General features: G+C 33.8%; 1 protein-coding gene across 1 annotated transcript in view; it reads right to left on the bottom strand.

The window, feature by feature from the left end:
* Positions 1 to 25,676, bottom strand: part of CDH8 (cadherin 8) — a 132,499-nt gene that overhangs the window by 12,638 nt on the left and 94,185 nt on the right. The window contains exons 8-9 of the mRNA XM_082769846.1: positions 20,117 to 20,238; positions 13,744 to 13,861 (exon numbers count right to left, since the gene is read on the bottom strand). Of these exons, the coding sequence (XP_082625972.1) occupies positions 13,744 to 13,861; positions 20,117 to 20,238 (240 nt within the window). The remainder of the gene's footprint in view (positions 1 to 13,743; positions 13,862 to 20,116; positions 20,239 to 25,676) is intronic.

The raw sequence follows: 25,676 nt of genomic DNA, 5'->3' as shown, positions 1-25,676 counted from the left end.
CACAGAATATTCAAGCAAGGCCATCCAGACAGCTCTTGAATCCAAGGATGGAGATTCTGCACATAGTAAAGCATTTGTCAGTCACAATTCAAATCCATGAGCAACAAAATAGAAAACATCTTATTCATTAGTACTCTTCACGTGATGCTGAGGAATTATAAGGAACAAATAGGTAATGAACCTCTACGCAAAGAGATCAACTTGCATATCACAGTGAAATTGTTTCCTGTTGTCTTCTAATTCATGATAAGAGTCTGTCAAAACACAAATGAAGTGTGTAGGCAAGAGCCACAATAAAAAAATATGAAGCAGTGTCAAGTAACAGCATTACTAGGCAATGATATTGGCAAAGGAGAATACACCTTAATATACAAACCAACCAACCAACCAAACACAAACCTATGAGCTTGAAGGAAAACTTAGTGCAAAAGAAGAGCAGAAAAAAACAAACAAACAACAACAACAACAACAAAAAACAACAACAACAACAACAACAACAACAAACAGATACTTTGAAAAATAGAACAAAAGATACATGTTTGAAAAGGAAAAAAAAAATCAAGCAAAAACAAATTTAGTATAGAAAAAGCGAGGTTCTTTGAAGCAAGTGGATCTGCTACACAGACTGCCCTAGAACTCTACGAAGTTTTTAGCAAATACTTCTATGGTCCGGTGAGTTAGCAGGAGACAAGCACAAAACAAGAGAAATATGTTACAGGAGATTATTTTTCTCATTCAAAAATAGAAAATGGTAGCACAGAGACAGAAGCTGTGGGATAGATAAAGATGGTATAGAAAGAGACATCTGGCATAGAATCAACTACATTCCTCTGTATTTAGTATTCCAGGTCCTTAGGCAGGTCTCCATTTCATTTCTTGAGCTACAGAATCACTTCTACATGTTTTGCAACTAGGAGTTTCAGAAAAATCAAAAGAGACAGTGTAATGCACTCTTGAAAATCTCATTCCTTACTGATCTGTAGGGAGCTGCTAACAGGTACCATTAACGTCATATGTTAGTACCAGATGAACATTTTAAAAGAATGTCTGCAATGAATGCATGGCATAAATGACAGACACGGTGATCAAAAGACTTGTCCAAAATCATACAGGAAACCTGTAACCAAACTATACAGAACTATTCTGACCTCCAGAACAATTCCTTAGCCAAAAAACATCACTCTTGTAGATTGCTCTTAGATCAAAGGGGCTTAATCTGTATTGGGTGAACACTATATAATTTATAGAACAGTTATATATAATGGATTAAAGTGCTATAGAAGGTGACATGGCAGAGTTCAGCAAGGTTCAGGAGTGACAAGCTCAAAAATGCTACATGAAATATTTTTAAAAATTTCTTATGATTTCCTATAACCTAGCTTTTTAGATTTTAGCTTTTATTTAGATTAGACTGAATGAAAGATTCCTAACAAAATCCAAACAAAATCAGAATTCTATGTGTTTTTATGAAAGCAAGATGAAAATTGTCATTTATTACATTATTAAAAAAATATTATTAATTTATTACATTATTAAAAAAAAAATAGTGTTCAGGTTCAAGACAGGCCTACAGTCTCTAGAATACAAGCAGAGTACTGTTATCGACATTTAGTGATTATTACCAATCCTACTCTTAAGTTTTGTGATCTCAATACCTAACTCCATTCAAAATTCCACACATAATGCTTTATTTCTGAGTGATCTCTTTTTATAGAATCGGATGTATGAAAAAAATACTTTTTTGTAACAATTACTCCCCTGGAATGCACATAGCCATTAGCCTACAGCAGAAGTTAAGTTTACTTACTTGAGCCCACAATTAGAGTTTAGGTCAATCTGAAGTGACCTGACTTTGCTATCTTAATATAGGCAGGCAGCTATCACTGCTCAGCTGCTTCACAGCAGTCTACTGTGTAGTCTACTACACACCCAGCCATGTTACCTTCCAAAGACCCCACTAGCTCTTCCTCTCCAGTACCATCAAGCAGACATCTGGTCCTTTTCTTGAAGTTCTTCTATTTATCTCTCCCTAATAAGCTGCCTTATTATTTCACTTCAAGCAGGGGCCCATCTTCACTCCTTCTATAATCAGCACTGATTACCAAGTATGCGTATCCTATCATTTTAGCTACCCTCTCTCCCTAAACCAGAAGGGTCAACTTCTTGTTTCATTTATTTTCTGTATTTGGCTCAGAATGCAAGATCTCTGCATTCAGGAATATCACGTACTTTACCTCTTTTCTAGCCCTTAAATGGATTGCCTTCTAGGCATATTTATTATATAAACATTAAATACTAATAATTACATAAATATGTGACTAATTACTGGATGCTTGCCAAATAGAATACATCCTAATTAGACTGAATTAAATGAAGACCAACAATGTGACTCATTTTACAACAAGGCCACCCATGCAAATTACAAAATCACAAGTTGATGGGAAAATATCATAAGTGGTATCAAAAGAGAAAACACACATACAAAACCACACCAGAATAAAGGGGTTTTGTCGTTTTGTCATTAAAGCTTGGTACATGAAGCACTGGTCAAAATTATTAAAAAATGGCTATGTCACTACTGTAGTTGCTCTTGCCAAAGAAATACAGCCTTGAAAGGAGTGAGGATGAAATGAAGGAGTATGGAATAAATGTGATCACATCAGACAGCTTCAGGAGAATGCATAGACATACAGTCCATGTAATAAGCAATGTAATGGTCTCCTCCTATGAAGAATGACTGATTCCAGTAATAATTACTTTCTTCCTGTACACCACTTGTGTAATTGGTTCAAAACAGGATGCAAACTGGTACATGGTCCTTGTCCTTTTCAATCACATTACAATGCTTTTCAGTAGTCTGTTTAGACGAGCCTTTTGGCTAAGTGTGAAAAATGAATACCTTCCATCTTAATGGAGGAACCATGTTCCAACAGTCTGTATACTTTCTGTGTGCTGTATGGTGGATTTATTATAACACAGATTAATAAAATTAACATTTTACTAATCAGAAGAAAAAATTAACTGCTAATTTGTGATGATTTCTGCTTTTTTTTTTTTTTTTTTTTTTTTTCTTTCTTTTTCCATTTTTAGCCTATTTAAATTCTCACTCTAGTGGAAAAGTGGGTGGTTTTTAATCTTTACTGCAACTGCAACTTCAAAATGGGACTACTAGCTAGTTTCTCATTAAATGGCAAAAGAAAAGTACAACTAAAACCAATAATAAATAAATTGTAATTTCCCCTCAACAGCATATATTAGAGCATGATAAAGCAAAGCATTCCATTACAAGAGCAACCAATAAATTTATAAGGCACAAAACAAGGAAGAATATGGTTTCGTGCCATAATTACATAGCTACTTAGAAAGAAAATGCATATATTCAAAATAAAAGAAAACCTAACAGTGAGCTGAAAGCAACTTGTTAAGATAATAAGGTAATATTGTTAAGGTAATACAGTAATATATTGAGATGGCGACAGGGCAGAGGCCCCAGCAGAAACTTCAGCTCTGGGACATCGTCCCTCCTACCGAGTGATTTAAACCTGCTCTCAATCAATAAAACATAGGCAGTGCATTGCCCATGAACACTTCCATCTCAGGAGTTGTTCTATGCAGAAAACATGGAGGATCCACTAAGAAACCAGAAGTTCTACTTTGACAGAAATCTCTTAATATGTTTTCAGAAGATAGATGATTAAAAACATGTAAACTTATCTCCATATATCCTATATGCAGTTAATTATAAAACAAACAAAAAGACAGACAGAGAAACCAACAAAAAAACATACAAAGAAACATATGGCATGGAGCAGTGGAAGGGATTACTCCTGCATAGTCTAAGCGATGCAATACACTTCAGAGATTTTATATATCTTCTTCAACAGATCCTGTGATCTTTTTTTTTTTGTGAGAAAAATATTTCTGTTTTATAAGCACCTTAGATTCCCAATGCAAACTGTCAGCTGAAGAAATACTACATCATTCAGAGAACCTAGTAAGCGTAGCAAACATGACAAACGATAGTGATGAACCGTTATGCAGACTTCTCCTCTCACTCCCACTTGTTAAAGACCTACGCTTTCATGAAAGCTGATCTGCCCATCTAGGACAACAACTTGGTTAATTCACCTAACATTAAAGCAAAATGTATGTTAGAACTTTATTTTAATGTGATTAAATAGTACTAAGCTTACTAATCTGCATATATAATCATAGCATTTTAAAACACAAACAACTTGTGAGATGTAAGGAGCACATGTCTGCTGTCCATATGCTAACTTACAGATCAGAAGTGGAGAAGACATTGGAAATAGTCTGTCCAAACAGACATTACCACATTAAAAAGTCTGGAACTTCTTTTCCAACTTCCATGTATATAAATTTTGTTTCTATTTTGTTTGTTTAAGAAAAAAGAAATAAATATAACACTTGTAATAAAACAATGAATAGGGAAGTGTAAGGGAAGAGAAAGGAGACAGTAACTGAATTTCCATTTTCCTATGCAGAAATATTTCACAAAATAGATGTGTTTTTGCTGCCATATTCGAATACATATCAGTGATTTTAAAACTAGACACAGATAAGAGAGGAGGCAAATACTACTATGAAATACATTTGAAGTCCTATAATGTAACTATCATGGTTGCTGTTACATTTCAAGGAGTTATGTTTTTAGGGAGCCCTTGATAAGTAAAGGGCTATTTAAGCAATGTTTAACAGGAAAGACCAATTCCAGAAGGATAGTAATTGTGGATCTTGCTGTTGTCCTGTTAAAAACTAACACAGAAGTTTTGTACTCAGTAAGAACCACACCTTTCTTTTTGCTAAGCTGTGCTGTTTTGAGACACCAAATTGTTATTATTTTCTTCACTATGTTGCTGAAATTAACTCATACTGAGGATTCAATTTGTTCTTATCTCTATTGTTTCTTTCAACCATGTTGCACATCATCATTACTAAAAGAAATTTATTTTCATGATAATTTGCTGGCCAAAATCTTTTCCTCTTCTCTTTCGTTTTCACAACCTTTTATGTACTTACTCTTTTAAAGTAATGTCAGTGTTGCTCACCTTTCTTTACTTTTATTATGAAATTAAATAATTTAACTGGAAAAAGATAAGTATGTTACACTGTCTGGGCATGATAAAACTCCTACAGCAGGAAGATTCACAGCTGTCCAATCCATCTCCTCATCATGAGTAAGCACTGTCATACATATGGTACACAACACTGACCTCAGATCTTTTTCACTCAGATTGCATCTGGTTCTTAATTAGTTTGATTTACAAAATGAAACATAATTGATGCCTTGGCAACATTATTTGTGCTAGCAGCACAAATAAAAAATTAAGAATAAGTGAAGTAAAAGTCTCTTCGGTCATGTATGCATAATAGTATGCTGTATACACGTATATACAGTATTATCCTGGTTTTCCTCACTCACATTTTGTGTTGTTTTGGACTGGGTCATGTTTAGATTGATGTCCTGAAATATCTATGTAATTGTGATCAATTTACATAATAGAAAATACTTTTTCTGCAAGGGTATAATGCTGTGGAAATTACTCTTATTTTCCACTCTGTATATACAACTCTTCTGTAGTTGTATAAAGGTTTACATTTGTGAGGGTTGGAAAGAAGTTGTCATCACAGAGCTAAACTAAAACAGTGCTGAAAAATTAAACAGCATTAGGAACAGAACTGCTCCCAGAGAAACACTTTACCAGCAGCAAAACTGTAAAAAGTACAGACGTGCTGGGGAACACAGAAGAGCTGTGAAGAAGAGCCTAGAGATGCCTCAAATTGGACAATTGGCTTACCAGATGGCCCCCTCCTTGCTGGTTCATTCATCAGGTTGGCCTGTCCAGTCGAATGAAGACTTGATGGATCACTTCTGGCTTAGGGCGGAGGAGAGAGGGAATCTGTCTGTCTGGAGCCCTGCATCCTGAATACAGGAGAGGAGTGAATAAGGTTTCAGATGGACAGAATAGACAGAATGGTCAAAGTGTGGAGGAGCTTGGTAGCTGAGGTTAGTCTTTGAAGAGCTGATTCTATTTTTCTGACATTCACTTTCAGCTAGAGCAGCTAAAGGCACCAAGAAGAATTCATCTTGTTTTTTAGCTTATCGAAGTGTTGAAAAGCACACAACCATTGTAAGAAGGTGTAAATCATCCAGATAAGACTAAAAAGTATGTTTGCAGAGGAACTGCACTTAGTCTTCACCTGTTCTGTAGTTCTAATTAGAAGGGAGTCCAGAAAGAGCAGTGATCTGCATGCAAGAAGAAAGATGGGAAAGACAGCAGAAGCAGGTGTCAGTGAAGAAAGTGGCACAAAAAGGATTGGAGTGGAGAAATGCTGGTTTCCCATCCACATGAATGGAATCTTCACTTCAGAAAATAACATCACATCCGTCTATGCCAGAGAAGTTGTTTCAAATAGCACTCAATTGATATTCAACGTCAAGGAAAAACAGAACATCAGGGAACAACAGAACATAGTCAACAGCGATGTAAAGTAATAGAAATAGTAAAGAAAAAAGGGGGAAAGGAAGCAGAAAGCTATTAGGTATGAAAGATATATACTGAGAATATTTTCAATCATGTTCTCAGACTAGATGGGACTAACACTACTGTACCATGAGAAGCGTAACCTTACTAGGACTGCAAAACGGTATAGTAGAAAGGAGTTGAATATATAACTTCAACAACAATGTGAAATCATACAATGGAAATGAAAATGCATTCAGTGCCTGGCAAGTCAGAACTTCTGAGCACTACTGGAATGTATTGGGGTCCCTTGGTGATATAATAATTAACTTGAAATTCTACCAGTCTTCTAGAATTTGAGAACTATCAAAAGATGTATAGTACTGATATCCACCTGGCATTGCTTATTACTTTATCACTAGCAAAAAGGGCTTATCTTTGTGATTCTTCAGAAACCACAGGATGACTCTGCATCTCAGAATTCTGTCAGATATGTAAATAAGAACATTGGTTACTTTTCCTATAAAGAATGATCTAAAATATTTCTGATCCAAAGCACTTTCAATCTGGTCAATTGTCTATGGAATAAGGATGAAGAAAGCTAAGTTTAGTAAATACAGAACAGCATTTCCTCTGTTAGAAAAACAAATTATTTCAGGGACTCAAAATTTATTACCTCAGGCAAACACACACCATAGGAAAAGCATTTGTACTAGCTGAATACCACTTTTTGGCTATTGATGGATTGTAAGCTAGAACCTGTCCTTCTCTTTTTCAGGCCAGGATCTTTCTGCCTGCCTGCTCCAATAGTGGAGGAGCTAAGCAGCAGAGTGTTTCTCTTACCACCACACAGCTGGACTGTAATTCTTACTTGCTTTCCAGCACATAGACCAAGAAACACTTGAGACATTACTCTTAGAATTGGGCTTGGACCCAGCAGTGTAATCTAAACTTGTAGATAATACATAGAATGTAGTAGTTTGAGTCTATAAAAAGCATTTTGACTTTTACCTGAGAAATGTAATTTTATATCCAAAATATAGGAGTTTTCTGAAATACAATTTCACACCAAAATACTCTGAAGCAACAGAACTAAAATGTTCCATAGGACTAAACAGTTCATTATTAACTATACCGTTCTAAAAATAGTAATAACTTGAGATTGTTCTGTTATCCTCAGTTTCTATAAATGTTGAACTTTGCTATTTAAACAGCTCCACTTTTAACGCCATGCTGGGAAGAAAAAAAAAAAAAAAAGATTGATAGCATATTATTTATAATATCATGTTTTGTTTTTTTTGTTGTTGTTGTTGTTGTTGTTTTTTGTTTTGTTTTGTTTTTTGTTTTGTTTTTCTTCATTATGAGCACTCCTGGAAAACATGACCTGTGTCTGTGGATGGCAGATTGGCACAGAAATCCCAGCTTATAGAACAGTTTGTGTTTGTTGTTTTTTAATACATAGGTATAATTTATTTTTAACTCTACTACTTTCACAACGAATGCATATTGCTATGCAAGCATTCCTTGTGACTTGGGACATATTAGAACTGTACTTTGAAAGTCCAAGTATCGATGTATAAAAATATGGTGTTGATAATTACAGACATCAGAAATATATAAGCATGTGCTTTCCCTGGAGAATTGCTATCATGAAACGCCCTCTGGCATGGATGGCAGCTGGGCCACAAAGTTTCCCAAGGCTCTTGAAAAATTGCATTAAACTGCAAAGAAGAGGATTTACAGCTCCTATCTAAGGGACCATATGGGTGCTGTTATTCTAGATGTTCATTGTACATCCATCAAGAAAAGATGGGTTTAATGATGTCCTTGCTAAGGCAATTTGTACTTGAGGTCAGTGGGTTAACTTTGAAATTGGGCAACGTGGAAGGAGGGCAATGAAATAGCAGTGCCTCCTCTTAGCTTTCTGAGGTATATATTTGGAAAGAAAAGTCAATCAAAACCACAGAAGATGCTTTAGCTGGCAGCTGAGACAATGGCAGAGAGACTTATCAAGAAATGCAAAAGGAAACTGATTCAGGGAAAGAAACTCATTTTAGCATGCGTCTCTTGTGGGAACAAAAGACTTGCCCTCCAGGTATGCATTTGACAGATGCTGCTAAAAATATTTTCAGGAAAAAGATGTGGAAAAAAATAGGTTTTATTATATTAAAAGCACCATGAAACAGAAATACTTTCAAAAATTAAGTAGTTCTGATCAGTTGCTTTTATTTTCTTACCTAGGACATCAAAAAGAGAGAGAGGTTGCATGTATTATCTTCTCTAGCAATTTCTAAATAGTTTAGAAATATGTCTTTATTAATGGTGAGGCAGTGATGAGAACTAGCAAATTTTGAATAAGATGTGCAATAGTGTCCAAAGGCATGCAAGCCAGTTAGTGATTGAAGTGATTATAATACCAGGCTATTTCCTTTTAAGTGAATGACACGTTGCCTACTACTTTCAAGGCAGCACAGATCAAGTGACAGATTAAACTTGCTAGATTGGAAGAACAAAAGAAATGGGCATTTAAACATGAATATTCTTGGAGCTGTTACAGGTATCATAAGTATAATAGAGTATTCATGGTTAAGCATAAATATTAAGTTTGATACAGAGAATGAACGGAACAGTTCATCACTGAAGTACAATGAAGTATATGTTTCAATTGGAAAACAAAACAAAACAAAACAAACAAAAAAAAAACACCACCACCACCAAAAGAAACTCTTTCTTTCTGTTGCACTCATGATAATCAGGTTGGCCCAAAATCAGAGCTCCAGAAAGACATTGAATAGTTTGGGGAGAGGGCAGGCTGATTACTTATAAGGCTATTGGACATCTGCAGGAATACAAATGTGTGCCATTAGGTTGGTTTTCTTAACCCTAAGGACAAGGTCTGCCCATGTTCCAAGCAACCCTGTGATTGCTGCTCCTAAATGAGCCCTAGTTAGAGGTGTGTAATACCACATTTACACAGTAGTGATGCACCATTACTTCTGCCAGAATAGCTGTTGCATCAAAGGCACTGTAGAACATTTTTTTCAGGGTTTATTCCGTTAGGAAACAGAATTTGGCATGAGAAAAATGGAAATGCAACGGAAACATCTTTTGGGAAAAACTTCAAGTCACTTTATGGCAAAGATGTATTTGCTAGTTTTTGAAAGTAAAAATTGCATTGGCAGCATATCAAAATGTTTACATCTGTGAAAATGCTTTTAGCAAAAAATTCTGTTCTCACTTGAATAAACTAAGGAAACCATACGAACAGTAGGAATTGGATGCTGACAACAGGTATTGCTGTGAGTGTATTGTTTAGCATGCAGGAGACGATCAATGTACTGGCATTAGATTTTAGGTAATGCTTTGCGAAGACCACTCACCTGAAAAAACAGTCAATAAATGCTAATTCCATTTCCAGAGGTCTCATTTCAAGTTACTGATGCCATGACAGTACAAAATACTTAACAGTCATCTAAGTTCCTGTCAGTGTTTTGTTATTCGTTGTGCTCCTACAGTTTTTTGCGCGAGTTAATTACATTCAGCTAAGGATTCAACAACACATTGCTAGAATGTATCAACATCTGTCTAAACATCAGATATTTTCATCTTAAGTTTTAGGTTCTTGCTGGTTTGAAGTTTGTCAGAAGCACTACACAAAACATTTATTATCATTTTTCCCATTTCTGCTTCTCTCCAGAAACCCAGCACAGAGACGTGAAATGTAAGCGATCAGGCAGTCTGTCTGAGTTTGTGCAGTCAAGGCTTTGATATGGCATAGACTCACAGGTTTAGTCACCTGGATCAACAGAGAAAACATTACGTGATTTCCCCTGTTCCATTAACTTCTTACATTTTTACCACAATTTAATTATTTCTCTTGTGAGGGGATAAAAGTTTATGCATCTGGTAGGCCAAATGTGTTCCTTAGATAACAATTTGAGACAGTAAGATTGTTTTCCTTCAGATTATCAGTAGTTGCCCATTTAGCCAAGGCACAAAACCTAAGAAAAACTACTCTGTAGCAGACATTTGAGCTGGAAAAAGAACAGGAGGAACAGATCAGGAGATATGAGAAATAAAGATCGCTGAGAGATGATCTGCAGACATTTGATATGTATGATGACAGTTAAACTTACATTTTTACATTACTTACATCAGAAAGACACTACAGCCTCTTCAGTTATTTTAGGACATCCTGTCTACACAGAAGACATTGTAAATATGCAAGTTTAACAGCACAAAGAAAGAAAGGATGTTGGTATATCCATTAAAGGAACAGATTCTGCTATGATCACAGGATAATTTTTACAAAACATAATTTAATCTTTGGGAAGTAGCATTTGTTTTTGTTTTCTGGTTTCTGATGAAGACATACCATTGTGTCACCCAGTTAAACGGATTTGGCAATAACAAAGTAGTCTATCAGAATATTTGTAGTATAATTGGGGAGCACAGTTAATTACTGAAGTATCTTGTGAACTTGCCTTAGGGCAATCTGGAAAGTATTAACGACAGAATTAGCTCATAGGCAACAGAGTACATGAGTTAATGATTAAGCTTATATCCCATAAAGCAAGATAAAATTCCAAAATACTTCCATCTTAGTATGAGGGAAAGAAACAGAGCATTGCAGCCTTCTTCCCCCAGCAGATGCCAAAATGCATTGTTTCCATACTAGTGACAACAGATCTCATTTTGTGATCATTATTTTGTGAAGTACAGAAGTAATTGCCAAATGTCACAATCCTATCTAAAGCACAAACTAAGAATCCAAAAGGACAGTATTAATTCAGAAAATCTCTTGAGGGGTGCTTTTTGTTACCTCTGCTCTTGAGAGAATTTTCAGAAAGGCAAGATATGAAAAATAACTTTTAAAAATCACTAATGCTGGCAAATAAAAGATCAGGTTTCTGTGTTTTATTTCCTGAGATAATGGAATCTATTTGTAAGATCCATAAGAGGACAGCATTTATTCTGCAGGAATCATGGCAATCTTTGCTGCCTTGAATTAATCCACAGGGCTAGGAACATGAAAGGAAGTCAAGGCTGTGGTGTCACAGTCAGGAAGACATCAAGGATTTTGACCACCAGGGTCAGGAAATGTTTTCCAGTTCCAAGCCTAAGTGGGTTGTGCACTGATCTAATCCTCAGAAACACCTTTCTCCAGAAATGAGAGCAGGTTCTGTTATAGGCATTTTCTTACATTAACAACCCATAGCAAACTGGCTTTTAGACAGTCCAAACATGCATTAGTACAACTAAGTACAACTATTAGTACAACTAAGGAGAATTTTGATTGATCAGTTCTGTTTTTTGTTTTTTGTTTTTTTTTTAGGATCAATGGAGTTAGTTCACAAATAATCATTGATGCTTATCTGGCAGATATACACAAGCCAAAGTCATGTTCAAGTTCAGTGTTTAAGTGGCAGAACTAAATAAAGATTTAGTAGAGATTTATGATGTTTAAATGATATAAAACCTCACCCCAACCAAATTATACCCTGATTTGGCTTTGACAGGAATATTTGCTTCTTGTGGGAGTTCATGTTCTAGCATCAGCCATGCACTGCATCCCTTGCTGAGCAATGTTGTTAGAAAATAATGATACTTATAGTGGAAATTTTATCTTTGCATGCTGAAGGATTATATCAGAAAAGTCTTTTCAAGTGCATTTTTGCTTCCAGGAGATTTCAGTTGGTGGTTTTAAAAGGATTTACACACATTTAACCAATTAAAATGCACAAAAAATTACCAGCGTAAAACTAAGTGTAGCAATGTTATAATAAAATTAGACTATACGGTATACGGAAAGGTTCCTCACACCCACTCAAGTCAGGAGGCACTTTGCCATTGGCTGTGACTAGAAGTAAGAGTGGGTCTTATATGGGTAACAGATTGGAAGGACAAGGCTAATTAGTGATGTGAGCTAAGTATTTAAACATGAAGAGAAATGCTAAGACCTTTGTTTATTTTGTCATGCTGTGTGGTCCAAACCAACTAACATTCAGGATGCTTAATTCAATTTACACTATTGATGATTATGAAATGGATTTTGAAGAGCTTTTTTTTTTAAATCTTCTACAGCAAGTGCAGAAAACATAGATGGATTTATTAAGTACATGAAAGTACAAATATAAGTAGAGACAAACTTGGTGAATGCTGGAAGAGAAAACATCTAATGAAAAGAAAAAAATCGGTATATATTTAAACAGATTTAAGAACTTAGGTTTTTATAGTATCATATAACAAAATGGTGCCATCTTGGTTGGAACAGCTAGAATAATAAACAGCTAGAATAATAAAAAATGAAAATATTTTCTTTTTGTTTGACATTTCCTAGATTTCTTTTACACTCATGCACATACAATGCTCACATATACATCTTCCTATTAGTAATACAGATTTCATTTAAAATAAGAGAAATAAGAGACTGAACTTAACTAAAATTCTTGACCAGGTGCTATTTAATTAAAAAAAAAAAAAAAAAAAAGAGATGAAAAATCTTTGCCAAATATTCAAAAAAATACAAGTACATATAACACCATTTGCAATTATTCCCAGCTCTTTCTCACATGACCTTCAAGTATATGTGTGCCCAAAAAAGTATCTGTCTAAATCTATTGCTTAAATCTATTGCTTAAATCTATTGCTTAAATGGGCATTTTTTTCCATCATGCATGAAATTCAACTTCTGTAGTACTATAAAATGATATTATGCCCTTCCAGAAGTGCTGTGAAGTATAGTGATACAAAGTGCCCTTCTGGGCTTTGCTGACCTAGCAGATTCCTCTTTCTAGTAAAAGTGCTTGACTGAAATACTCTGGAACCTTCATGCAGACAACGAACGGGCTTAAAAGGCATTTCCTTTGGGGGATTTAACAGATATTTAATTTTATGTTCCCATCTAAATCCAGTCAATGTAAGACCAACATTATTTATCAACATAGTTTCAGATTTTCACCTTACAGTGTATCGCTGGAATTTCAGTGTAACAGCAATATAACATGCAGCAAATCCATCCTATAAATTTTTATTTAAGGCAATGCGCTGTCTTCTGGATCTAAATCCAGTATTCAATTTACTTTCTTATCTACTGTAAAAATACTGGCAATGGTTTAAGAGATTTAATTAAGGTACCATTAAACAGATTATCTATATTTTAATTGCCCAAGGGACAAACTGTTAAAGTAACTGGAAGTCAACAAGGCAATTTCAACCAAATTAATTCAGGTACACAGTACATATATTTTATATTTACCTTCATTTTTCTTGATGGTGAAATTTGGATTGTTGACCATTTCAGGAAGAAGACTATATAGGAAGTAATGCCCATTTTTAGGATCATCTTTGTCAACAGCACTGACAATCTGAATTACCTGTAACAGAAAAGGGTCTCATTATATATTCAGACTCCTGTTAAACATACATATTGTAAAGAACATTCCATTCTATAGAACACATTCTCACTTCTCTATGTGCCAGACTAAAAGTGCAAATGTATAAGCTTGCAAGGCTATTAAAGATGTTAGATTGAAAATCTGAGAAATGGTGACTATGGATCTAAAGTGTTTCCAGAAAGAGGAGGCAGAGAGCAAGGAAAGATGGGTATATAAGACAGGCCAGTAAAAACTGCTGCAGTTTAGGCAAGTAATCATTATTCAGCAATAAAGAAGGGGAAGAATGTGATTCAGAAACACTCAAGATGCTTACAGCAGTCTTTCATTATATAGCAATGCTACTTACTGGACCAATATGTATAATATATTTTTAATAATTTCCTCAATGTGAATATCTATAAAATGAATAACTTAACTATAAATATATAATTTTGTAAGTGGAGTTGTGAAAAAAATTTTGTTTGTTTGTTTGTTTTTCCCTTAGTTTTAATAAAATCTCAGTTATTCCTGTATTAGGAACACAAGTTTGCTTTGAAAAAAGTTATTAAAAAGTGATTCACAAAATAATGCAGGGCACTAAAGTTAGGATACAAAATTTGGTAGGCTGGTAGGCTAAATTAATTTCAAATTAGGCAACAGTACAAATTTCATTTTTAAATATTAGAATAAAAATAGAAAAAAAATCTGATTCTGTCCAAATTCATACACTTTTGAACTTTTTGAACATTTTACTAACACAATGTTAATAAATAATATTTTATGTTGGTTTTATGGCAATGGAAAGGACTATCAATATGTATATTACATATACAATAACACTCAGTATCACAGTCCTCCTTCTGTGTTCTTCAAGACTAAAAGAATAAAATCTTACTAGATAATGACAAGTACTAGCACCAAAACTTAAATATTTCAAATTATTTATATAAAAATGTTTGAGTGGGTTTTGATATAGGCATATATAATTTGTAGGAAATCCTAGGAAGAAAGTTGAGACAATTAATTCCTTGCCCAATCATATATTCTGGGCAGGGAAGATTTATCACCAATAATCTATTGAAAAAGTTTTTGACGGTTCAAATTAGATATAAATAGATTATTATTTTTGATAACTGTATCTACCAGGATGGAAACCTTGATTACCATGATCCACATGCATGTATTAGAAGAAAGGCTGGAAAAAGAAGGCCTAACATAACTTTTTCTTAAAGAAGTAGGTCTCCAGACAGACCTGCTATGTAGCTCTCTAACAGAGAGCTACACAGCATGAAAAAGATGTAAACAGATGTAAAACTATAAGCAGACATCATCTGTCCCACTGCAGAGATGAACCCACTTATATGGAATATTTTCAGCTTGCTCTTTGTAGAGGCATAACAAAACTAAACTAAAAGGAAACTACCCATCTGCGGCTGGTCCAGGGCTGGACTAGGTACTATAAATTCTGCATTTTAGGTAAGAGCAATTTAGAACGGAATTCCAAACAAGTATTTTTGGCACATAGGTTTTATGACTGTTCTGTTTTTCAAACAGTGCTACAATGTAGTAACAATGGGGAAAAAAGAAAATGACACAGCAAAGACTGGAGGATCAACTGCACTTAATAGTTGCTGTTTTTCCAATGATTATGCAATTTAATCTCTGCTGGCTATGTAATTGTTAATTCTTTTCAGCATTGTATAGGAGAGTTGACTGTAAAAATTCTCTTTCCCTAGGATTTCAGTTAACATACCTGTAAGTTGGAAGCCAAAAGCGTTAGTGATATGGGTTTTCAGCTCACCAAAATTTTTTGAAATACACTTAGAATATAATCTAGATTGGAAATTTTCAAGAAACAGAAACTGACCATATTCTTTGCTATTTTTTTTCTTTTCTTTTCTTTTTTTGCTGTTCTTTTTTTTTTGTTGTTGTTCTGAAGGAACAGATATATTTTAATGTCCTATAGAATTCTTCCTAATATTTCATTTCTTTCCATCCATTTCCCTCATTGTTTACCAAATAATTCTTTCTCTAAAAATGCACATAAAATTATATGCAAAAGACAGGCTTAGTGAAATACTACAGTTGTTGTGTTACATGCACACATCAAAGAATTAAGAGTTAGTGTTTCCATAGCAACCTTATTTCTTTGTGTGTTTGCATTAAAGTAAGCTCTTAAAAAAAAAAAAAAAAAAAAAAAAGGAAAAAAGCATAATATATATACAGTGATAGAAAGCTGCTGTAGCTTTTACTCTGTAGGAGTGAGAAAAGTCCACTAATTCTCATTACCACATTTTAATATGCTGAGGAACATGATTTACTGGTCAGTGTTGTGTGATAGTGTAATGGAAGATTATTTATCTTGATTTGTTGTACATAATGTGGTAGAGGAACTTCTAGAGCTGTCCTGCCATCCCTATCACTATAGATTTCTTTTTTTTTTTTTTTTTCCTAGTAAAAAAAATGCAGAACAAAGGTGTTTCATATAATGAAACTGGTCTATAATAATAATTAAAATGAAAACTGATTTCTGAACTGCTTATCTGTAAGCACTAGAGTGAAAGTTAATATCCCTTCAGCTGTTAAATCTTGAAATTTTTGAAATTATTCCAAATAAATTTTCAACTTTGATGTTATATTAAAAATTCATGGATATATTTGATTCTGTACATATACTTACTAGGAACACAGTAAATGAGCATATTTTGCTTAACAAGCAACTCTGGATTGAAATTAATACTTAAATGATCCCCTAGGACAACTCAGCATTATAGTCTGCAAATTTGTATTACATTTCTACATAGCCAAATATGCCTGAAAAAATATGTATAAAGATTACCAGTATAATCATAATGAATGATGTAGAAGGATAAATAGAAAAACAAAGTTATTATCAATGTGACTACACATTGTGTACATGTGACTTTAATATATGATACTGTGTAGAAGTCTTTCCCTGTGATGCAACTTGTCTGAATCAAAACGGTTCCTTATAATTACTAAGCTCTTCCCTACTTCTCTCAAAACTGTTCTGCCTACTCTGAAAAAAATTCTGTAGTTACACTGGTGCTCATGGTTCTCTCTTAATTACTTTGTATATTCATAACACTATGAGCAGTAGACTTGTTATGGTACAATTTTTACTTTGCCTTTTCACCTAGGGCCAGCCATTTACTGCTAGAACCTGCATGTTGCCCTTTGCATGAATTTTGCCTCTTCAGGGAGACAAAGATCTATCTGAAGATTTCTAACATCAGAAAAAGCCAATCCATGCTATTGGGATAACTAAATAGAATAGAAATAAATGGTGAGAGACTCAGGGAAAATTGGATTTGGTTTTATACTGGCTTAGTTTACACACAAGGGTAAGCACTGGCACATGATTGTCTATGCTATTTAAGTGTATGAAAATTCTGTAGCTTTGTTTTGAGCAAACAGCACTTTAGTGGAGAAAACTGGGTCTGGACCTAGGAACAGTGTGGGAGGAACTTTCCTTTATGCAGCAATACAGATGTTCTATTCTAGGAGTAGGGGAAAACAGTGTTCTGGCTTTAGCTTTATGTAAATGGATGAGCTGGTTCATTGTTAGATTAGAAGTACTGCAACAGTATGTTCAAATCTGTTTTTCTCCTGAAACTGACAAAGAACACTTATAGCAACTTTCCTTTGTGTGTAAAAATGCACAAGGAGCACAGGAATATGTGCATGGACAAACATTTCCTCTTTTCCTCCCTTTCCTTTCCTACTAGCTGTACTACTGTTAGAGGTAGGTTAAAACAAAGCAAGTGCATCTGGCAACGTTATACATCAACAGTTTTTAATACATTCTGTCACATCACCAGCAGCTGCACTTGCCACTCGCAATTATATCAGAACCCAAAATAGAACACTTAGAAACTGAACGGGAATAGAAGGTTCAGTCAATATATTTAGGGGCTGCAAATAATGTCTCAGAGAAGGTTCAGATGTAATCTCCTTTATGGTGATTCAAATTTGATTTAAACTTATATTTAAGCTGAACTGTAAATGTAAATACATTGAAATACCACAACACAACTGTGCCTTTTCTGTATATCTAACATTTCAGTTTAAACTTTGAAGAAACATCCAAATTAGGCTTTTGCTACTATGTAAATGGTGGTTCTCACATTAACTGTTTTGTAGCAGTGACATATTTTGTTTCTGGAATTCTACATTGTGACTGATTAATATGATTTATTCCAAAATTTGAATATAGAATAATGAGCACAAGAAAAAATAACCCAGTAGTATAGATACGGAAATCTTTACTGGAACAAATATATTTTAAATGACAACTTTTATTCAGAATCTAACCTTGATTATTCTGGACTGCTGCATACTTACTGTCCCCTTAATGTTATTTGATTAAAACAGAATAAATCGCAGGATCAGTGACACCTCATCCATGCTGGTAGCATACTGAATAACCATGTATAAAGTTCACATGAGGATTCATGCTCAAGAGAAGAGACATCTGCCGTCAGATCAAGAGTGTAAGTGATGATGAGGTTGAAGAATAACATATGGTTTAACAAAAGTTGTCCATAAATACTTAAACAAAAACCGCTTTTAGCAGCTGACTGCCAATTATGTCATTTATTGTTTTATTCCAAAGTGAAAATGGTGGAAAGATATTTCAAATCTCTTAAACCTGAAATTTGATAGATAAATATATCCAGAAAACACAATGCAACGAATCTTGCTGACTTCAGGGAAGCTTACTGAGCCCTGGATAAAGCTATTCTCATTACGATTTAATATATCATACAAAACATAACTACTCAGCATCTGAAATCCACCCTGAGCAAACAGAAAACCACTCTGAACTAGAGGAACTTCAGTACCAACTGTAACATAACTGTCTGCTGAGAAATGTCTGCACTTCAGGGTACATTTCAATAATCTTTTCAGTGGTTAGACAGAATTTTTCTTTCTTAAGTGACACCTTTTTGACACCTTTTTAATTAACAAAAAGGGGTGCTAGAGAGTCAAATCATCAGTAACAATCCAGATTTGATAGAGGTAGATCATCATACTACTATATAGGTTGTCATTTAGTAGTACTAAAATAATATAATTTATAACTTCATTGTCAGGTAACCTACTTTGGAAAGTAGTGAATTCAATGCCTAACACCCACGAGACACAGGAATAGTTGGATTAACAAGTCTAGTGTCATGCTGTCAGCTGCTGTTTATTTAAATAAAATGTCACAAGCTAGAAATAAAGTTTAAAAACAGTGAATTGCTATAACATACTGTATTTCTCAAGTTGGACAAAAGTTAAATCTCAGTTACTGCCTCGTTTTATGAAAGTCTAAATTTTCTTCAATCTTTACCTTGCAATTTATATGACAAGAAATAGTCTTCCCTTATTCTGTACATTTGTCATAAAAATGGATGCTCTTTAAGAAATCTGTTTAATTTCCCTTGAAAAGAGCTACAGGTGTTAAACCTTGCTTTTGAAGTCTAGTTACATTTATTTTACCTTGTAGTGTTTTGTAAATTTCTTTGCCAACAGTCTAATTTCATCAAATTAAGAAGGAAATAACGTGCAAAATCATTTATTTTTTTCTTCCCTGAGACGTAAGAAAAATGTGGAACTCAAGTTCTCCAACACCCTGTCTCTCTTTTAACACATTAAACTTGTTTACAAATTACCTGACTTTCCACCAAGTTCTGGTTTTCTTTCTTTTTTTTTTTTTTTTCTTTTCTTTTCCAATTTTCATAGAAAACTGAGTAAGAATTAGATTGAGATAATAACTGAGATATAGACAGAGGAAAATGGTTTTATTGTTTTAAGTTTTTCTTCTAAATTATACCTATGACAAGCTGCAATATAGTTCAATGTCTGAAATGAGATTCAGGCTGAATTATATTTTTAACTATTAAAGTACATGAATTTATGAAGTGATGAGCTCCATCAAAAAGACTGGAAACAGTGGAAGATTAAAGGCTTTAGATATTTCTTCTGGATATTGACACACCTTTACTTTAAAACTTAAAAAAAAATAAAAAATAAAACATATATGTCCATGTATAGAAACATCTACCAGAGAACATGATCACAGATATATCTTAAATGAATATTTATAGTAAGCAAGAACATAGGCACATATTTTGGGAATAATGATAAGACAAATTGTCAGGAAGAAACTGCACCCCGTTCTCTCACACAGAATTACTCAAAAATTACTCAAAAATAAATTACTTCAAAAACCGTGGAGATACTTACTTGTCCAGGCTTCCCGTTCTCACATAAAAATGCTTCATGTTCTGACGCAAACTCAGGAGCATTGTCATTTACATCAAGAACTTTGATAGCAACAGGCACCCGGGACACTTGACTGTGGTTCCCTAAGAAAAGAAATCATAGCATAAAAGTTAAACAGATTTAATCTGGGTTTGACACAAATTCTTCAATAGAAACCATACTGTCCATGCTTGATTGGGTTGTCTTATCTGTAATGGATTGTAGAGTTAGAGCATGAGATAAAGATGGATGGCCAGTATTTTATGGTTGAAAAGAATAAATACACCCCTATTGTAAACAGCGTTTGTTGGAGATTAGCTCAGTGAAGACACTTCTTGCACTAAATTGGTAAGATTTTTCTTTGATGAAGTTTGTATTGTTTTATTGATAAAGTCCATTATACATGGAAAAGGGAAGGCTGTAAACAACAGAGATTTATTTCTTTGTTTATCTTTGGCAGAGCACAGAGCATTTTACTCTATTAGTATTTCTGACTGCACATCTATTATTTCTTCATTATAAATACTATTAATGTGGAGACCCACATTGTGAAAAAAGAACGTTGTAAGACTGACATAGGTAAAACTAGATTGCACTTTGGACTAGTAAAGTGCTTTGATTCATGTGCAGCTAACCAAAAATATAACCTGTGATCATTGTTCTTCACTGAAATAACACCTCATCATTTATAATATAAAACCATTTTGCATAAAGGAGTTTATCATTGTAGAGTAGAATAATCTTATTAAGCTGTAAGTAAAGACAAGCTAAAGCAACAGTTTGCATTCTACTTTGAATAAATTTCACTCCGTTTCTAGTCTTTTCTCCAATTCAGCATAGTTAGTTTATTTTAAGAGACTATTAATAAATATTTTAGGTTTTATGATTTTTCCCCAAAAAGCAAATACATGAACTTTACTTAAACTGAGAAGACTAGCTGATTTGAAGTTTTAAAAAATGTTCTAGAAGACATGCATGCCTGCGCAAGTAACCCAATCCTAGTTTCAAAATCCATTTTTTACTGAATATAAGCTTACAGTACAATATTTTATTGCGCTTATAAATTAACAAATTGAATAATTGCACGCTACATGAATTAAACTGCAGGTCAGACTAATTTAGGTATGTGCTTTCACCTAAATTCTTACTACAGGTGAAAAAGCTCCTGCGTTAAGAGTCAGGGGTATCAATGTTCTTATGTGACAACTTAGCAGTCTATATGGGTTCCATTTTCTAACAATACAGAACTGACTTAGGAGAAAAAAGAATTAATTCTTGGGAGCAGGAAAGAAGTTGCTATTGACTTGTACTCCGTGTACCTGTAATAATAAATTTTAAAAATTAAAGTAGGTTAGGCTTTGCCAGTGGACTGGAGGCCAGTGATGTGGCTGGTAGCAGTCCTACAAGTGGTAAAGATGATTACAGGAAGAACCACAGAATACAGTCTATTTTTGTGTTTTCCATCAAAGTTAGTTGTGTTGTGACTTAATCAAATCCTTCCTCTTGCATATTTTTTTTTCCTTGTATGCTAAAAACAATCATAATTTTTGAGGCTTCATCTATAAAGGCGTTACACTTGCTGGATGGCAGGAAATACTCAAATTCCACCTGTATTGTATATGGAGGATTACAGGACATCAGACTTTAAATACTTCCCATTTGAAGGAGTCACAAGTTTTAGTTTTGAAAAAGATGTGTTACGGAAGAGAAAGAACCTTCCCCCACCTCTGAAATATTATAAGAATAATATTTATATCAGTTTCACATCATATGATCTTACTTATTAATAGGTGAGGTGAACACTTATGCCATGAAATAATAATGTATTTGAAGTCAAATAAACGTTAATATGCAAATAATGAATTCTGAACATTTAAAACACATTTGATCTTAACTTGATAAAAATAAAGACAATGAATTTCTAGTTTATCAGAATTCTCAGCACTAGTGTCATATTTAAACACTAAAGATTTACTTTTATCTAAATTAATGAAATGATGGCAGTTCAAATTTTAAAGACATTACAGAAAAATGTAATTAATTAGATAAGCTTCTAAAGAAATTATTCATGTCCCCTGTGACTGCCCCCAAAATGTTTGTCTTTCATCAGAAATACAAACATTAAATTTAAAGATATTATAATTAGAAACTTGATGAGAATTCATTTAAAAAATTAATCTACTAAACACAAGAGAGGCCCAACTAGTTGTTTGGAAATCTCCAAACAAGGGGATACCCGCTACCTATTAGGGTTCTTGTGATTTTGATGAAATGTATTGCTGAGAAAGAGAGATGGTGAGGGAATTTTATCTACTGCTTGTACTGCCGACCACATGAACACATTGTATTATTTTGTCATTGCAAATTTTTCAATGGATTTTCACTTCATACTAAGTGAAAATAAATAAATAATCACCATAAATAAAAATCACTCTAAGTATGCTTATTAAAACAAACTTATGAATTCTCACTGAATAAATCCTATTTTCACTTGACAATGAGAACACTGACAAGATAAAACAACTCCATCTGCCCATGTTCATACTTTAAGTGTCTGCAAACTTCAGTGGTAGAACATGTATGCTGAGGATGACCTTCTCAAGTTTAAATCCATTGCTGTTAGCAGTGCCCACTGTCTTTGTTTCCTCACAAAAAGTAGGAAACATTTGAAGTTGATCCATGCTGATGTATTAGAGCAAAAAAATGTTATGTTTGCATGGGTAGCTGTCCTGGAAATTTTAGTTTCATTCACATAAATCAGCTGTTGAAAGCATTGGCAGTTTCTGAACTGCCTGTTAATCCTTGACTTCTGCCAATGTCCCCTTCCTAGGAGATATGCTCTCCTTGTTCACCTCCACAGACAGTTCTTTCCTCTCAAACATTCACCCAGGAATCTACCTTTGAGTCTTGCAATACAAATACATGTACATCATTAGGGCCATCACTTGAGAAGCAATGTCTTAGTTAGAAAATTTAGGACATTGAAGCATTCTATTTAAAAATACTGAGCAAAATTTCCACTAGTCTAGTTTACCAAAATCATTTTCAGGGTAAAGCTGCACAGAAGGATTTAGTTTCTAATTTCAAATATATTCAGCTAGTCTTCTGTGGACAGCACTGCCACAGCAGAGCACGTAGCTATAAGAAACACATATGCAAATTGTGTAGATAATTTCCTAAAAGTATAGCTCTTTTATGTGCTGCACTGAAGTATCAATTACTGTTCACAGTTCTAACATCCAGCAGTCTGCTGTAGATGAGCACAATGCACACATGGAAAAAAAAAAATATATATATATATATATATAGACAGGCAAGACAGGTATAAGGAAGGTGTGATTCAATGACACGATTCAATGATAGGTATAAGGCAGGTGTGATTCAATGACAAAATAAGTAGTGGAATGAATTGGTAATAATAAAGAAATTTCCAAATATAAGCTTATAAGTCCATGTGAACTTAAAAATGTATATTGAAAGATTTAAAAGCTTTTAAGATGCCTTCTGCTCTTCTTTTAAGAAGCTCTTCTGTTTTTCTCCCTAGTTCTCAAATTGTATTTGAACTTCAACTGCTTCAATTATGCACCTTGCTAGTAATCATCTCTGAGTAAGATACCATTGAAACACTCAGGATTAAAAAGTGCTGCAGTTTGATACAAAAAGATGAGATAATCAAATTATCAAATAATTCAGATGAGATAATCAAAATCAAATAGAAAAAAAAATCCTATGTTCAAGGCATTTAGTGTTTCCAAACTTATTTTTTTGTAGGTTGCAGATCAATTCTAGTTCTTACTAGTCAACTTCTTTCATCCTTCCTGAAAAAAACTACGTATTTGAGAAGAACATGTGTATCACTGGAGATTTCTACTGCAAAGCATAGAAATGTTAACATCATTCCTAGATGCAGCAAGTAATACTAGGAGTATTTAGACCTTAAAAACAGATTTGGGGTCTTATTCCATAGCTGGCAGCATATAATGCCAGTATTCAGTTCCCATAAGCATTTCTTAAATGCTTCATAAACATGCTTAAAATACTTCTCTACTGTCTTTCCTTGATAGATATATGTACCAGTTATCTTAAAGAGCAGTGGTCTTTACAAAAGAGAATTACTGGCTGAAAAAAAAAAAAATCATCATTTATTTAACACAAAGAAATCCAGTATCATCCACTTCTCCCTTATTTAATTAAAGCATCCAAATCACATCAAGGTTCTCTTTAAAAAGTCATAAACTGTCTTGCATTTTAACTAAAATGAAGTACCTGAATAAAAGGTAGACTCCTCGAAAATAACACATCTTTTATTATTATTATCATCATCATATGGCTTGGAAATAGCTATTTCATGCTTCTCTGATTCAGTGAAATTTCTACTCTAATAATATTTTAAATTAGAAGTCCTAGTTCTAACAGAGAAATCAAAACAAAATCTGAATCACTGACTTACTAAAAACAATAGCACTTGTTTTACATCTCTCATACTTCAAACTTATTAAGTTGTATTTTAACAGATCTGTTCCCCACGCCTTTATCAAGGTTTTATCTGATGATTTTAGTAAGATAATCTACATGCAGGACAAGTTTATTTTTCCTTTTTGGCTTTATGTTGTCATTTTCTTTGTGCAATCATTTACCTCTAAAACACTGCAGCTTCTAACAATTCTTTTGCCATATAAAACTGACAACTCTGCTTCAAGAATCCTGTGAAACAGAGATGCTATTGTGAAACTGAAACTTTATTTATGTTGAAGTTTAACTGTAAAAATCATATATAGCAATAAATACTGTGTTCATTTGTCTGAAGTGTTGTGTAATGATCTGATTCAAAAGAGATTGACTGCCTGATAGAGACTCTGAAATTCTTTTAAAAATAACATACCATAAGCTATTTTTGAATTTAGATAAAATTCAAACAACCAAACCAGAAAGAAACAAATAAACAGGACTGGTCACCACAAAGACTTAAGAACACTCCCATTCTTAAATTTTTAAAGGATGAGAAAATACAAAAAATACTGAAAGTTGTGGAGTATCTGTAAAATAACATAAACATATCAATGCACAGTAGAATGCATTCTGAATAAAATGCTAAGACAAGAAACAAACCCTTATTCAAAATTTATATTTATTTCAGCACACTGTAACATATCAGAGGAGTACAGATTTTGGTGAGCCTCTGCATGTTCATATGTGTAGGAAGGGGGGAGAAACAATAAGATACGAAACATATTTATTGGTTTATTCCAAACATATTTCTTGGTTTATTCTATGGGAGAAAAATAACAATGGTATTGAAAAGTTTTGTCACCTTTCAGTAGATCCCTCAGTTTATTTTATTATGGTCTACAGATGAAAGAGGAACAAGTCAAGAACAAAGCTATGCTACCGTCTGTTTTTATTTCCTCATGAATAGACTGATAATTTTAACCAAGGATTTGCTCAAAATACTCCACTTCCTTCAGTTTTGTTCACTTTTCCACCTCTCATTGCTATGAAAAAATATCCTGCAAAATGCATGCTTCCACATTTGTATGGACAA

This window comes from Aythya marila (assembly GCF_965140915.1).
Source record: "Aythya marila genome assembly, chromosome: 12".
Taxonomy (NCBI): domain Eukaryota; kingdom Metazoa; phylum Chordata; class Aves; order Anseriformes; family Anatidae; genus Aythya; species Aythya marila.
The sequence above is the reverse complement of the archived record's forward strand: the minus strand, read 5'-3'. Positions and strand labels throughout refer to the sequence as shown.